The sequence below is a fragment of the Botrytis sinoallii genome (assembly GCF_014898435.1).
Source record: "Botrytis sinoallii strain Bc 23 chromosome Unknown BSIN_029, whole genome shotgun sequence".
Taxonomy (NCBI): Eukaryota; Fungi; Ascomycota; class Leotiomycetes; order Helotiales; family Sclerotiniaceae; genus Botrytis; species Botrytis sinoallii.
This window is the reverse complement of record NW_024066056.1, coordinates 491,014-506,605: the sequence shown is the minus strand read 5'-3', so window position 1 is coordinate 506,605 and position 15,592 is coordinate 491,014. Positions and strand designations below refer to the sequence as shown.

Genomic DNA, 15,592 nt, shown 5'->3' with positions numbered 1-15,592 from the left:
ACCGACAATGACAACATCGACAATCCAAATTCCCCATCTCTCACCTACAAGAAAGAAAGTACGACATGCGAATCGAGAAACTGAGCAAAGAGTTGGTGATCGGAGGATGTTGTATGATAGATTTCCTTTTTATGTGTCATTGTTTTCATTTGTGTGTTTGGGATGGGATATGATAGAGTTAGAAGTTAGAGCTTTTCTCATGTACTAGATACATGAAAATTGCTTGCAGTTTAGATAGAATATAAGATTGCCTGGGCCCGGGTATTACTTACAAGATTCTGCTTCGAGTTTTTGGTCTTTTGTGAAAGTGATTTTTTGTTCCTATTTTGATTGTGTTTCTGGGAAGTTATAAGAGGCTTGATTTTTGTGGTAAGCTTTTTCCTTTCTATATAAGTTCATTCGTCTCTCTTATCTGTCTCTCTACCTCCTCTTCTCTCTACCTCCTCTTCTCTCTACCTCCTCTTCTCTCTACCTCCTCTTCTCTCTACCTCCTCTTCTCTCTACCTCCTCTTCTCTCTACCTCCTCTTCTCTCTACCTCCTCTTCTCTCTAACCCTCTCCTCTCGATCTCCCCCTTATCTTCCATACCCCCCGCTACATCAATCTCCCACATACTTCTCCGACTCTCAAGACACACTAGTAACAATAACAACTCCAATCTACTCATTCTCCTTCTCTAACAACATTCCCGTTCCATCCCATCCTCTCCTCAACCTTCCCAAGCTCCCCCTTCCCTCCCACCTGTTGACTTCCTTTATACATCCCACATTCCACATTCCAACTCAACTCAACTCAAAAAGAACAAAGACCCCCAACTCCATACATACATCTCCCTCCAGGATTCAGCTCCACACCCGATGAAAGTAATTCAAACCTTTGAGATGCAAGAAGACTATTTAGCACATAGCTGTGTACCTATATCAGCTTAAAAATCCAAAAAAAACCTCACATGTACAAGATCTGGGAATACAACACTCAATTATTGACAAGCGAGGCACCGATGGATATCAAAAAGAAAGTCGTTCTTCAAGAACTTCAATATGAATTGGTTAAGCATCATTAATTGTGCTAGTAGTAAGTATCGACGCTGGTGTACACGCTTCCAAGCAATCACTTATTGAATTTACTACCAAAATCAAATACAAAGGATCCTCATCCCAGTGAGGCATTCTGCTAACTTTGATTTTTTCCCCGAAAGATTGTATAGATTCCTAAACACATAATAATAAATCACACATATACCTCCCTCAAGAAACCCCTTATCCAAACCCCAACGCTAGTCTTTCCAGGAAAGATAAGCAAGATATCTACACCCATCCATCCTACAACCATGAGCGCAACCAATCATATGATTCTCGCCAAAGGAAAGTCCAATACAAGCATACCTACCTAGTAAACTTAAACTTGAGGAAAACAATTAATAAAGTAGAAATAAAACACAACATATCAAATTCCAAACCCCAAGCCTCATAAACCAAAATATTATTTCTTCATTTCCAAAATAAAAAGAGAAACCCCGGCCATTCCAGAGGTTATTCACCCGCTTCGAGTATCCAGAGAACTACCTCATACAGAATAAATAGATCTCGTCATGATCATCACCTTCCATTTCCACAGCCCAGAAAACACCATCGGGGAAGACACACCACACCGTACCTAATATATTGAAACGAACAGTTTCAAAAACTCAATCCCTTCGCATTCCCAGTATCAATAAATACAATCTTACATTCCCAAAATTCTACATCGTATCTCGGATCTCATCTCTCGGATCTCGTCTCTCGGATCTTCAATCTAGATCTTCCCCTTTATAATCATCACCATTCGGTTCCAGCCAATATATAAGGTTACAATCAACCCACCTATTCTCGCCATCAGTTTGCCCTTCCCTTCTGTCCTTCCCATGCCTCCCAGAACCCAGATATCAGATACCAGATACTCAAAAACCTTTAGAATTTCCAAGTTCCAACGACCCTAGAAACATCTAACCACATCCAAACTACACATTCTTATCAACATCAACACACAACATCCAATATCCAATATCCAATATCCAATCCACTACATCTACACAATCCGATAGTTCTTTACGAATCACCAAATGTATATATATATATGTGTGTATGTATGTATGTATTGTTTTTATTATAATATACCTATCTCCATCATAAAGCACCCTCCCTCCCTCCATCCCATTCCCCATTCCCCATAACCACATAACCCCTCTCCTTTTCATGAAAATAATCTCCTTCCCCTCCTCCTCAATCCCCTCCTCAATCTCATCCCATCCCATCCCACATCACATCACATCACATCAAATCATATCAAACCCTCCCCCTCCCCCACCCCCACACCTCCACCCCTAATATCTATAACCCCTCAAAACTCAACGAATGCCATTGTAATTGTATTTGTAATATGCAATACGCAATACACATGAAAAGTACCGTGTTTCATTTCATCAATCCCATTCCCACCCAACCTAAACTAACCCAATCCATCCTATCGTAATCCTCCTCACTTCTCATCATCCCCAATTGTAAAATTGTAGAAGGGGAAAAAAAGGCAATATCATAAAATAAAGAGTAGAGAAGAAGCGCTTGCCAAAAAAAGAAGAAAAAAAGAAAGAAAAAAAGTCAAAAACTTCAAGTCCATCATTCACACCATGAAAAAAAATGTCTATCATCAGTTATGACCAAAGAATAAAACGCTCGCTATTCATTCCATTCCATTCTCATCCTAGTTTCTGCACTATCCTTGTCTCGGCCTCACTTTCTTATTTGTTCCATTGGCGTCAGGAACCTCTCTCACGAACGTAACATGTTTATCATCTTTCTTGTTGCGATCCTGACTCCTCCCTAACGCCGCTCCTCTGACGACTTTCTCGGTGTCTCCATCCTCGATATCGATTTCGGCGACATCACTACCCTCGTCAGCATCTCCTGATGATACACTCTCTGCATCATCATCACCTTCGTCGTATTCACCATCATCACTAACAAGACTTGGAGCGTTGTTACTAACAACCGTGTTTGGACTTAGGTCAATGATGGAAGATGTATCGGGGATGCCCATATCAGTATCTCCATCATGATCGTGATCTCGAGTATTGATAGGCTGCGGGCGGTTATTTCTGGTTTCCGATACAGGCATAGAAGTATTGAGGGTAGTGAAAGTTAGACGAGGTGAGATGTGAGCCTGACCAGGTCTCCCGGAAGCCTCCATACCTTTGCTGCTTGTAGGTCTACCAAAATATGCTGGTGACATGGTAGCCCGAGCTGGGATGCGCATACCAGTCATTGGTGTATCTACTGAACCATCAAAGCCACCAGGACGGCGTGAAGGTATAGCAGCAGTTGATTCTTCAGTCACTTCATCATCAGAAGATTCCTCCTCAGATGCTAAAATTTCATCCATATCAATACGTGTTTTCGCATCACCAACTATTTCATGAAGATCACCACCAAAGCCTCTGCTTTTCAGTAACTCGGAAAGATGAGGTGTGGCGGTTGATGGTTTGAAATTTTCCCTTGGAGGTTGCACTTTGGGTTTCACAACGGGTTGCTTTTGTGGTGATGACGTTGCACTTCCAGGAATCGAAGTCACACCAGGGAGCCTGCCTTGGAGATATAGATTCATAGAATCTTCGATACGAGACCGAAGAGCAGTATAGGCTTCTTTATCGACAGGCGCACTTTTAACGAGAGGATGAACAGGATCTCTAGTTGGTGGTGCACTTGGACTCTTCTCCAAAACAGGAGCTGCACCAGCTTCATCGACTTCGATAACATGTCCGCTAGTCTGAGCAGCTTCTTCATGACTCTTGAATTCACGACGATGAGCAATGCGACAATGATTGATAAAACCTTGAGTACTGGAGAAATCTTCGCGATTGCAATCCAAGCAGACAAGCTTAACAGTTTTACCATCACTCCGCTTGAGAATACATGGTCCAGACTTCTTTGGTTGAATATGACCGGTGGAAAGAGATTGCAAACTGTGAGATCCACGAGATCTCGATTTAGATGAGACATTACCTCCTTCAGCGATACTATTTCTAGTAGCTCTTCCTTCTGGTATCGACTTGCCAGCGCGTGGCCTCCCCGGACCTGCACGTGAATCAACAATATCAATACCATCAAAAGCAGGGTCGGGAATTAACCATTTTGCCCAATGTCTTGTGTAGGGTCCTTCGGTAATTCCATACGGCGGAGCCCATTTGGGAACTTTGTCGCCACTCCAGACTGCTGGACCCGTACCAGTACTAACGTTAACCATCGACTCGGAAGAAGCTTCCGCTTCCGCTCCTTGCATGCCTGGGAATGGTATCAAGTGAGCGCGACGTAACTGTTCAAGAGAGACTTGACATTTTGCTAGTTCTGTTTCGATTAGGCGCAATTCGTTATGCTTCATGAGAATCTCGAGGCTGAGTTGAGATTCGATTGTTTCTCGAACCAAACCTAGATCGACGACCTGTTCTTGATTATCCGTCATTACAACATCTTCAGCCGACGAAGGTGACCGACAGCCTTGCTCCGACATTTCGCGCTTCCTCCGTTTTACTTCTTGAGATGTTGTGGTAGTTGTCGTCGTCGTCGTCGTCGATGGAGTGTTTGTTAAGATGGGTATCGGAGCGTTCGGACTACTACTTCTCTTTCGTTTCGTAGGACTTGCGCATTCGTAAAGACCGGCGTTTGCCATGTTATATTTTACTTCTCCATCTAACACTTGATCGCAACCCCTGGATTCGGAGATCCAAGATGGCAGGCGAAACATTCGCATATAAATGGGAAGGTGTAGAGTGCGATATTTAAGTGAATGTGCGACCGGGCACTACTTTTGTTGAACGGGTGATTTAATGCGCTGATAGTTGGCTAGTTTGCGCTATAAAATATGGTTGAACTAAAAGTCAAAATTCACTGGTGGTTGAAGCGCAAAGCTTTGCGAACTGACGTCGATGCTATGATAAGGACCTCCCTAAAAGTGACGGAATGAAAGTCTAATAAGATGTACAAGCAAGGTCGAAAATTGAAATCAATTACAAAAGTTTATTGTGTAAAATAAATTGTAAAATAAATTGTAAAATAAAAAGAGGGATTGGCGTGAGAATTGAAATTATGCCGTATGAATTTTTGGCTTTGTCGTGATTGATTTTGAATTTGAATTTGAAGGGAAAGTTATGTTGTGGTGGTCGTTGGGTAGAAAGGTTTGTCTTGATTGAAATGTTGCGACCGTAGGTAGTAAAAAGGTGTGTAGTAAGGTGGTAGGTCGTAAGGTATGAGAGATGCGAAGTTCCAATGGGGGGTGCGTTGAGCGAGAGGGAGGGATATTAGGAATTTGAAAGGAGTCGACGTATTGATTTTGGATAAAAGTAGGTAAGGTCGGCTGGTGGAGTGGGTGGATGGTGGTCGGTATCTAGTAAGGTGATAAATAATGTAATGGACAAAGTAGGGAAGAGCCGTGAAGGAGGCGATAAGAGTCGATTGTTCGTTGGCTCGTTGATTCGTTCCTTGGTCCTTTCGTTTGCTTTCGTTGGTACGTGAGTGGTTTTGGTGGTGGTGGTGTACACTTATCAATCAATAATCAACGGGTGTGGTGGGTAGAGTGGCTCGAGTGGTTGAGTGGGTGAGTGGATAGATGGGTGGATGGATGAATCGATGAATGAATGATTGGATGGGTGAATGGTGAGATGGCCCTTGCACTCTCTAACAATAAATGAAGTAATAAGAAGTGTGAATGAAGTGATGGATGGTACCGGTATGTCGTATGTCGAAACAGACAAGCGGTAAAAGAAGTAGGTACGTAGGTAGGTACAGTACAATACAACAAGTATACCTAGGCAGGTCGATAGATAGGTAAAACAAAGCGGCGGGAAAGGGAAAGTCGAATGATTTTGGTTCGTTTCCTTGGCTTTGGGTTCTGTCGTTACAAATGAATTTCCAAATAGAATAAAACACTTGAAGTAAAATAACAGAGAAGAATGTCGAAGAGTGAATTATAAAAAAAAGGTATTTTATAAAATCACGTTGTACGTATATGAATGGCGAAGAAATGAGGTTGTAACTTGTTTTCAATATGTTTCGTTGAGTACACTCCGTATCGTATCCGTAGTATTGTATGGGATAGGTAGTATTGTTGGAAATCCGGAGTAAGATTTTGTAGTACGGTGTGGTGGTTTGGTTTTGCTTGTTTTTTGCTTGCTTGCTTGCTTGTTTTGGGGGTTGAAAGCTGGAAGATGTAAATGGTATTTTTCCAATCTGGAAATAAAATCCAAAAGGTGTTTGGTAAAAGTTGAAGAAGTGTTCGTTGGTGGCTTAGAATAATAAGAAATTCAAAGAATCAGTGCTTGTTTGTTTATTACCTAGGGAGAATCGTTAATCAGGGACGGACGGGAAAGCCTATGAGACTTCTAACTTTTCATTCCTGGCTGAGTGGTTGAAGTTGGAAAAGTGTTGTTGCATACCTATTACCTATTACCTACTACGACCTACTACTTACTACTCGACTACCTAGGTAGGGAAGTCGGATTACACTGGAAGAGGTCAAAGACCCTCTTTTCTTTTTCCATTCGATTATCACTCATCGCTCATCACTCCATCCATCCATCCATCACTCATCCATCACTCAACTCTCACTCACTCCATAGTACATACAATTCAACCTTCGCTCCAGACAAGCCAATTCGTTCCCAGCAGACCCATAAAAAGAATAATGCTCACCATGTCTCCCAGACTACCACCCGTAATGCCCGTGAATAATTAATTTAAGCGTCGTTTTTTATGCGACATTACAATCCGAGTGGCAAGGATGACGACGGGGATTAGAGTCTTATTATTGCTTGGGGAATATCTTGGAATGGACAAATAAAGAAAGATCATTGGGTAAGAAGATAAGTAATCCCGGCTACTGCCCATTGTACTTCCAACCTAAACTATTCAAGGATAATCTTCTATTCTCAATCCCTTCTTTTATTCCATGGACGACCCATTTTGACGATGTCCATCTTCGTATGCAAGATGTTGGACCCACGAAATGTATGGATAATAAGAGGGATGTACTACTTCATCCATGTATCGCATGATGCCAAAAGTAGATCATACATGGAAAAAGGGGAGAGGAAGTAGAGGTGAAGCACATGTGAAATCGACCTCCTAGGTATATAAATGAAGGGAGGAATCCACTAGGTGTGATGTGTTTCTTATGTATGTTGCGGTGTTGAAGCCATTTCCACTTCATCAACATGTCTACACATCATTCACGTACTCGGTCGCTGCTTAATGCGTATACACTTCATACGTACTTGAACCTAGTTCATTTTGAGCTTTGGAGGGGGTTACTTTTCCACTATTCTAAAACTGACTCATAAAGTTCTCGACCATATGCTAATAGTGCAAGCCAAGGATATTGAAAAGGCTGCCCCAGATTTATATCAAAATTAGAATCATTTCATTAACAACCGTGCGTCGTCTGCAAAAGGTACTTGGGCAATAATCCCATGAATCCCCGAATAGACAAGAAAGAAGGCCGCGTGGATAAACCTACATTCCTATCATATCGTAGAAACTTCTCAAATAGATATCCGATACGACCACACACTCTTTGCTTACTTTGCGCCCTCGTTTTTCTTGATATTTGCTCGTCTAGGCTTGACGGTTTAATTAAGACCAGGGCAAAGAGGCGTGGATGCTCCCGAAAGGTCCAGTCAAACGGCTGTATCTGAGACTATCTTGGGCAACCACCCTTGTTTGATTTTATTAGATGTGTATCGAACATCAACCTCTTCGGGAGGCTGCGCATTTTTGGTTCCATGGGGAATCTTTCGTAATGCCTTCCTGCATCGTGCTTGATACTGTACACCATTTACCGGCAGATATGCACAAGGCTTGTGACAGTGACATTTGCGTAGCCTTAAACACACAACAAAACGAAACGAAACAAAAGAGCAATAGAAAGAGAAGACATTCGAGACTTTCGTAAACACACAACATACAAGATAAGGGTTTCGAGGCTATAGATATGAAACGGGAGTAAATGATCCATGAGACAATGCCGTGAGAATACCCCCACTCGTCTTTTTGATGAGGGGAGAAAGCTTAAGTGCTTATCTATTCAATATTGACCAAGCGCCGATGGTGATAAAGACCAAACTAATCTATAGCTTTTATCCATGTAATACTCGGTGTGAAGAAATGATACGCCTCTTCATGACAGGACAATGTCACTGCGAACCCAACGAATCGGGATATTTTGCCTAGCCTTGTAGGACGATTCTACAACATCTGCAGGACAAACAGTTGTGGACTTCCCGATGAATTTCGGGTTCCTGTACAAAGAAGATTCTTGTCAGCACTTTGTATGATGAAGATGAAGAGATGAAGGGATGAAGGAATACAACATAATTGATAAGTTTCAATACCTTATGAATGACGGGAATTTATTTCTATTGAGAAGTCTCTCTGGGTCTAGAAACTATGAAGACGCGGCGGATGCGGCCGCTCTGCTAGACTGCGAGTGAAATGCTCAACTCTAGACTTTTGATTGGTTCATTAAAATCTTCCGACCTCCGATGCTCTCCAAACGCTGCCCAAAATTTACCCAAGGCTGGATAATGCTTCAATTTGAGTTCTCTCAAGATGTCGAGGTGATATTTCCAGAGTCTTCTCTCGAAAGGTAAACAAATAATATCTTCACTCTTTATTACATGGTTTGTTTTCATTCCATTAGCGAACCTCACATTCATCCCTTGACTATATCTCCAAGCTACCATACTTTTTCTCATCTTGCAAGCTTGGAACGTTCACCTCAATCGTCATACTCAAAGATATAGCACAGCACGACTTCAAACCTCAATACCTGCAAGGACAAAATGGCACGAACCAAGGGTGCAGCTCGCAGAGGCGAAGCGGGGCATGATTTTCGAGAGAATCAAAAGCGCAAACGCGAACTAGCAGAGGGTGCCTCAAGAGACAAAGGAAATTTCCCCTCCATCTTTCAGGAACAAGATCGGCCCTCGAAAAAAGCAAGAGCAACTACAACTGTTGCCAAGTTATCTTCTCATCAATCTCCTTCTGTTGCTCCCGACGCTCAAGATCGAGTACAGAATGACGCTTCCTCTTCCGCCCCATTCACCACAGCACCCTCCATACTCGGAGGGCAGCGTCAAATCCCTGCCCCTCATGATCTAACTCACACCCATCGAACAACCGAATTGTCCATCCTTTCCTCCTCGCAGATCCAAAAGAAAGCCTCGCGTATCCTCTCGATCCTCAGTACCTTTTCCTTCTCGGATCCAGCACCCCACGTTGTGCTTTTATCTGCCAAAGCACCTGTCGCGGGCAAACTCATTACGATTGCAGAGATAGCTAAGCGGGAATTGGCGAAGACTGGCGCGAAGTGGTTTCAATATAACGTTGTTGGAGAGTTAACTGCTACCGTCCCGAGTAATACTGCAGAAGCTGAGAAGACTGGAGACGAGAAAGATGGGGATACAGAGATGAAGGACGGGGGAGACGAAGAGGAGGAGGGAGCTTTTGAGACCATGAAAACTCCCTTCGAGAGAGCACTCGAAGCAGAAAATAGACCTAAGATTCGAGCTGTGCCTACGTTTACTCTCTATCTGTCTCGAGTTAGAATCGAAAGCTTGAAGAAGATGTATGGGTATGTATAACGGCTTCATCTGAACCGCATTCGCAACGTATGGTAACTAATCCAAATTCTTAGAGAGCAAACTAATGCCTTAACTTGATCGAGCTATCGCATAGCTAGAAGAGAAAGAGAGCGTATTATACTATGAACGAATGGATGGAACGTAATTGAAAAGGGACTTGGCGTTTAATGGACCCGGGAAGAAATATTTATAGATGGAGATACCCCAATACTTGCTTTCAAGGGTAGCAAGATGGTAGTAATATCAGCGGGAGTGCATACAAATCAGTGCACACTCAGCGATGCACCAATACATGAGATAGAAGCTTTAGCCCAGCGTGCTAATTCAAACCCAAAAATATAAATACATATATATGACATGACAGCTACGACTAGCTACGACTAGTCATCACTATTTAGTGATGTAATTACTTCCAGCTTTCCCAATCTAAATAAACTCGCTCTCAGTTCAATAACTAACTACATGTTCCTGCGAAAGTCCAATATACTTACATGCAGTTGATATACTGCTGGTCTGGCAGTGATAATTATATATCAACTCCCAATTGCGACGCTCTCCTTCATCAGTAACATGTCCTCGACTCTCATCCCATCGTCTCCCCCGTATTCTCGCTTGCTCAAATCCCTCACTATCTATCCCCTTTCCAACCACAACTATAAGCTTCCCCCTTTCTCATAATTCTCACTTCCCCTCCATCTTTCTCCGCTCTCCTCCTATTCAATCCCTTCCGTAAACAATTCTCAAAATAAAGTTCACCACCACTGCCAACAACAAGACCAAAGCCAACACAGTCGGACCAACCCGATCATCAAAGCCTCCTTGTCCTCTCAACCTGATACTCTTTGCACGCCAATGGTACGTGTACAACGCATACCCCATTGTCAACATGGAGATGACTGTGAAGATGGAAGCGGAGATGAAGGCGGGACGATCGCCAAAATTCAACATGCCGATTGCGAGAGCGCCGAGGATGACGGTGAAGTTGAGCCAGGAGAGAAAGGTGCGCTCGTTGGCGAAGAAGACTTTGGGTTCGACGCGCGTGGGAAGGGCGATGCGTTTTCCTGTGAGAGGGGAGAGGTTAGTTTAAGGAGGTTGGGTGAGAGTTGAAGAGTGGAATTGGAGTTGGGGTTGGAGTTGGGGATAGATGGAAAAAAGTTGGAGCTTGCGGGAGCTTGAAGCGTATGCATCTTGCGGAACTTCCTTGGAGAGATGGGAATTGAAAGGACTAACCAGGCGCAGTTTGAAGGAGTGGTTGACTCGACATCTTGAGTAGAATGAGATTTTGCTTGCGGATTGTGTGTATGAGGTATGACGATAAGGATGAAATGTTTAAGACACCCGATTAATTGTTTCGACAGAAAACCGTATTACAAGATGGTATAAGTAACGTCGCTTTACAAAGTCGTCTTCTTGGTGGCAGTGATTCGTACTTGATCTCGTAGACTCCGTGAGCGAAAACTCTTTCACTGATTCGGAAGTTGTGGAATTATGAAGGAAGCTGGAAGGTGCATTGGAAGATCATTCAGAAAGTTACCTAACCTTCACATTTACTTTCTTCATAAATGAGATGAGATGGGCCCCACTCTCTAACACGTTTCTACCGATGTGATATTATTGGTCAATGCTTGGTGCTTTCTAGGACTATCACACTTGACCAATCAACAGTGATGCAACACGTTCACTGGAAACCGGATAGCTAGCTCCTTGTTTGTGTTGTGTTGCCCTGGCGTGCCTGGTAGGGAAATCAAAGCTTAAGCCTCGCAATCATAAGAAAACAAAGGGAAAGAAAGATTCAACAACATCATTGACTTTGGAGATTCTTAACGCAAGACCATTTGAGTAATATACTATTATACTATTACATCATATACAAAAGACACAGCAAATATGGCCACTCCTGTAAGTTTCTATGCGAGATTGAATTGGGAGGGGAGGGGAGGGGAGGGGAGGTGAAAGAAGATTTGACTGATTGTATCATCTAGCCAATTTCATACACAAGATTGAGACAAATCGCAAGTGATGTGAGTTTGTGAAATACCTACCAACATACACTGTGTTGGTGATGTTTGTTTACTGGGTGGCATACTGAGAATGATAACATAGGCCTGTCAAAATGCACTTGGAAGTGCAGAGTTCTATGAACACAGCAAGACCGAATCTTGGAATACTACCATCATTGTATGTATACAACCCTTCCTCCTACAAAGACAACAAAGCCGCGATAGCACAATAAGTAACTCTCTAACCACTTCTTCCCACAGAACTCGATTCTTAAATCTCTCATCTCCGAATCTACACCTTCAACTGGCGGTTCCCCATCTTTCAAATACGCAGTCAATTCCACCATCATTCAACATCTAGTACCTACCTCTTCACTCAACAAATCCAAAGCATCACCTCCAACAACCACAGAAGACACAACAGACGATGCGAAAGTAACAACAAGTGATGCACAAGGAGATGCAAAGAGTACAGATGGTAAACCTCACGTAGGAAGGAGGGGAATGCACAGTGCGACGGGAGCTTATTGGAACGAGAAGACGGATGGCATGTGGAGTTTTAAGTATGAGGGTGGTGAGAATAAGGGTCTGGATGTGGTTATCAGTGTTATTTGGATTGCGTTGTAGGGTGAGAGGTTATGAGATGGGGTGGAGATGGAGATGGAGATTAGATGATAGAAGGGATTGATCAATACGATTGATTCGTTTGGTGGACATAATGGTCAAGGACAATATATCGAAAGTAGATGATCGAGGAATGGTTGCAGACTTTGTGTGGGGAAGAAGGGGGGATATACATTGTGAGCTTGGGGTATGGGGTATATGATTTGCACTCTTTGCGCCCCAGTCGCAGTTGAGGTGACGGGATTCGATCGACCGTCTGTTGTCAGTGGAAGAAATCCTGGCAGGAGACAAGTTTGATTGATATGATGTAAATTCGATGATCTTTGGCGGCTTATGCGATTCAATTGTACCATTTCATTCATTTCACTTCTTCTTTTTAGCATTTGATCATGTTATGTTGAGGTGGTATTGGATGTGAGTATCGAATCGGCTGGTAAATTGCCTGATGTACTCTTACTCATCATGATGTATGATCTGATTGTGTTGATTGGTCTACATGACAACAAGATAAGAAAGTAGCTCTTTTGGCACTCCTCTCAGTTGTGGTGGTGTGATCTTTAATCCTGTTTTCGGGGTAACTTTGGGCGGCAGACTGGAAGCACCTGCACCTTCAATATGTACGATACTATCCCGAAAGAATGGTATCATATCATTAGCTCGGGAAAGAGTCGGTGAGTCTTCTTTACCTTACATTATCGGAGTTGCATTACATTGCCTTACATGATCTACTTCTATCTACCCGGACAGTATATAGAATTTTGTTGCCTCATCGCCAGCAGATAACATACCAAAATAGACGCGATTTTGACATCATTGTTTCAAGGTTCTTCTTAACCCCTTACGCAACTAGGTATTCTAATCAGAATCGAAACACTGAGATTACCTAATCATCGAATCATGTACTTCCGAGTCACGGATCCCCTTCAAAAATCCCACGATTCCCCTTTCAAAGCCTCGGATCAATTACGTTATCGAGGTTTCAATCCGCTTTTAGTGAGATCAATAGTGGGTCGGCTTGGGTGAAGAAAAGGTTGGAAGGCAAATGGGAGCTCCGATTTTCACCGCAAGAAGGGTCCTTAGTGGTCAATCAGATGTTGGGTCCTGGTTAGATTCATAGTAAAAGGGTTCCGGGCTCAAATGGTGCGTGAGAGACTCCGGGGTGGGCGGATACTAAATAGTTAGGTCATGTCTGGTTTTTGGAGGTGGTTTTTTTGATAACTCAAACTTCATTGTATACATACCATTAATAAACCATTGACGATAAGACGACTAGACCATTGAACGACGAAACGACGAAACGGATTTCAAGCGAGGAATTTTATATGCGAAAGGAGGATATACTTGTTGTATAGGTTGGACCACTCGACGAATCGTACCACGAACGACTGTATATTCAAGAAAGAGTATATTTTGTGGAAATTACTACGAGTTTAGAGTTTCAATATAAAATAGGAATTACGAGAGTTGAGTATCACGAGATATATACATATACGAAAGAGGAATCGATGATATTGTCGCCCCTGGAGTGATATTTAGCAGGAAGAGTGAGTCAATCTCTGGACAAACTGGATTCTTTACTGACTCAAATACTAGACAACACCGCTTTGTGAATCATCGATCCTCTTCAATCAAGTTATATAGACATCTTGACAAGATTGGAAACCTCATCAAACAAATCTGTATAACAAACAACCACACATCATTTCTAGATCAAACTAGCCATCAAATTCATCACATCATATTACCCCATCTTTCCCACAAGAAAATTCACCATGTCTCCCCACACATCTCCAAGGGGAACCACAAGCTCGGACCCTGATCCCTCTGAAACGGGTCTCGAATCCATGTTGAGAGATCTCATGACCTCTTCTCCATTTACTACGGCTACTTCTTCATCTGTTCCCGGTCTAGGGTTAGATTCCCCGGCTTCACAGACTGCAGATCTGGAGAGTCTTCCTAATACCGATACTGAGAATTCTTCTGGAGCATCTTCAGATTTTGAGGATGGAGATATGGATGGAGATATAGAGGAAGAAAGTGACTGGAAATTTGAAGTCACCCCCGAGATGACTCGCCGATTATCCATCATTCCCAGTCCAGAAATCACAAGAAGATTAAGTCTCGTACCCATGTCTATGCCTTCACATCTTCTCCAAGCATCTCAATCTCTCTCTCAAGCTCTGGAAATGCAGGAACAGGACGAAGAAGCCGTCGATGAAGAAGACGAGAAAATTACTCTGCCCACCCTACCAAACGAACTCAAGCTGGAAATCTTTTCCCATCTAGACCCCATCGATGCCACATGTCTCGCTCTCACTTCCCGCCATACATATCTCATTTACCGCGCCATACACGGCACCGCGCTTCCTCTCAATACCCGCCGCGTCGGACCCAATAACCTCGAATACGCATTCACGAAATCCACCGAGAATATGTGTACGCATTGCGGCAAAGGTCGTTGCGAACTCTGGATGCACATTCGAGAATTTATGGAGACGGGCCCCTTGCAGAGAGAATATTGTGGGATGAAGGGAAATTTCGGAGGAAAGGGTAGAGAGGGTGTAGATGGTTGTTGGAGGGGTAAACCAAGTAAACCGCGTAGATGCGGAAAACATCCTGAGCGCACGACGACCGTGAGGGTGGAGGATGGGGGTGAGAATTTGGAGAGGATTATTAGGGAGGCGAGGGCGGCGGTGGGGGTTTAGTCACAGTCAATCATTCGCGATGCATCTTCGCTGCGAATGGGGTTGCAAGTTTGAGTCTGCTAGCAGGGCAAACAGCGACATTCCGTGTAGAGCATAAAGTATTCTCAAGAATAAACGAAAGAGAAATGGGGGATTGGGAAATAGAGCGCAGAAGGAAGTCCATATTTAAGCGTTGGGAGACAGAGATAGATGGGTACATATCCTCGATCGATATCTAGATTTTACACGCGATACCCGATGTATTGACGATTATTGTATGCTTTGTTTGCATAGGTAGATATGGGTAGCAAGAATTGCGGGTGGCTGGTGGGCGGCTTGCGGGGGGGTTTTTTTTTTTTTTTGCTCTTTTTGCTTTTGGATGAATTGGTTAGCTGGTCAGTTGGTTGGTTACATAGGGGTGGGTATGACGAATGAATGGATGAACGGATGAATGAACAGATGCATATTGTGTAAATAGATTGATTGCTATGCTAGATCGTAGATCGTAGATACCATGTATGCATGACTTTTACTTGAGATTTTTTGAGGGGTATGAGGATTGTTTGTTACTTTGTGTTTTTTGTGTGCTTTTGTGTGCTTTGTTTGGATGTAATGTGA

At 43.0% G+C, this 15,592-nt stretch overlaps 5 protein-coding genes across 5 annotated transcripts; 3 read left to right on the top strand and 2 right to left on the bottom strand.

The window, feature by feature from the left end:
• Positions 1-2,750: 2,750 nt before the first annotated feature.
• EAF02_011087 (uncharacterized protein) lies at positions 2,751-4,781 on the bottom strand (the record flags this gene model as incomplete). Its single annotated transcript, XM_038907135.1, has 1 exon — positions 2,751-4,781. The coding sequence occupies one exon, from the start codon at positions 4,779-4,781 to the stop codon at positions 2,751-2,753; it is 2,031 nt and encodes a 676-aa protein (XP_038753161.1).
• A 3,638-nt stretch (positions 4,782-8,419) lies between these two features.
• EAF02_011086 (uncharacterized protein) lies at positions 8,420-9,995 on the top strand. The gene is made up of 2 exons (XM_038907134.1): positions 8,420-9,656; positions 9,720-9,995. The coding sequence occupies exons 1-2, from the start codon at positions 8,866-8,868 to the stop codon at positions 9,742-9,744; spliced, it is 816 nt and encodes a 271-aa protein (XP_038753160.1). The 5' UTR covers positions 8,420-8,865; the 3' UTR covers positions 9,745-9,995.
• Positions 9,996-11,173, bottom strand: EAF02_011085 (uncharacterized protein). Its single transcript, XM_038907133.1, has 2 exons — positions 10,897-11,173; positions 9,996-10,727 (listed from the first exon to the last, which is right to left on the bottom strand). Exons 1-2 carry the CDS (start codon positions 10,928-10,930, stop codon positions 10,384-10,386), a joined length of 378 nt encoding a protein of 125 aa, XP_038753159.1. The 5' UTR covers positions 10,931-11,173; the 3' UTR covers positions 9,996-10,383.
• A 380-nt stretch (positions 11,174-11,553) lies between these two features.
• On the top strand, positions 11,554-12,293 carry EAF02_011084 (uncharacterized protein; the record flags this gene model as incomplete). Its single annotated transcript, XM_038907132.1, has 4 exons — positions 11,554-11,565; positions 11,649-11,687; positions 11,770-11,844; positions 11,928-12,293. 4 exons carry the CDS (start codon positions 11,554-11,556, stop codon positions 12,291-12,293), a joined length of 492 nt encoding a protein of 163 aa, XP_038753158.1.
• A 1,769-nt stretch (positions 12,294-14,062) lies between these two features.
• Positions 14,063-14,995, top strand: EAF02_011083 (uncharacterized protein; the record flags this gene model as incomplete). Its single annotated transcript, XM_038907131.1, has 1 exon — positions 14,063-14,995. One exon carries the CDS (start codon positions 14,063-14,065, stop codon positions 14,993-14,995), a length of 933 nt encoding a protein of 310 aa, XP_038753157.1.
• Positions 14,996-15,592: the final 597 nt, after the last annotated feature.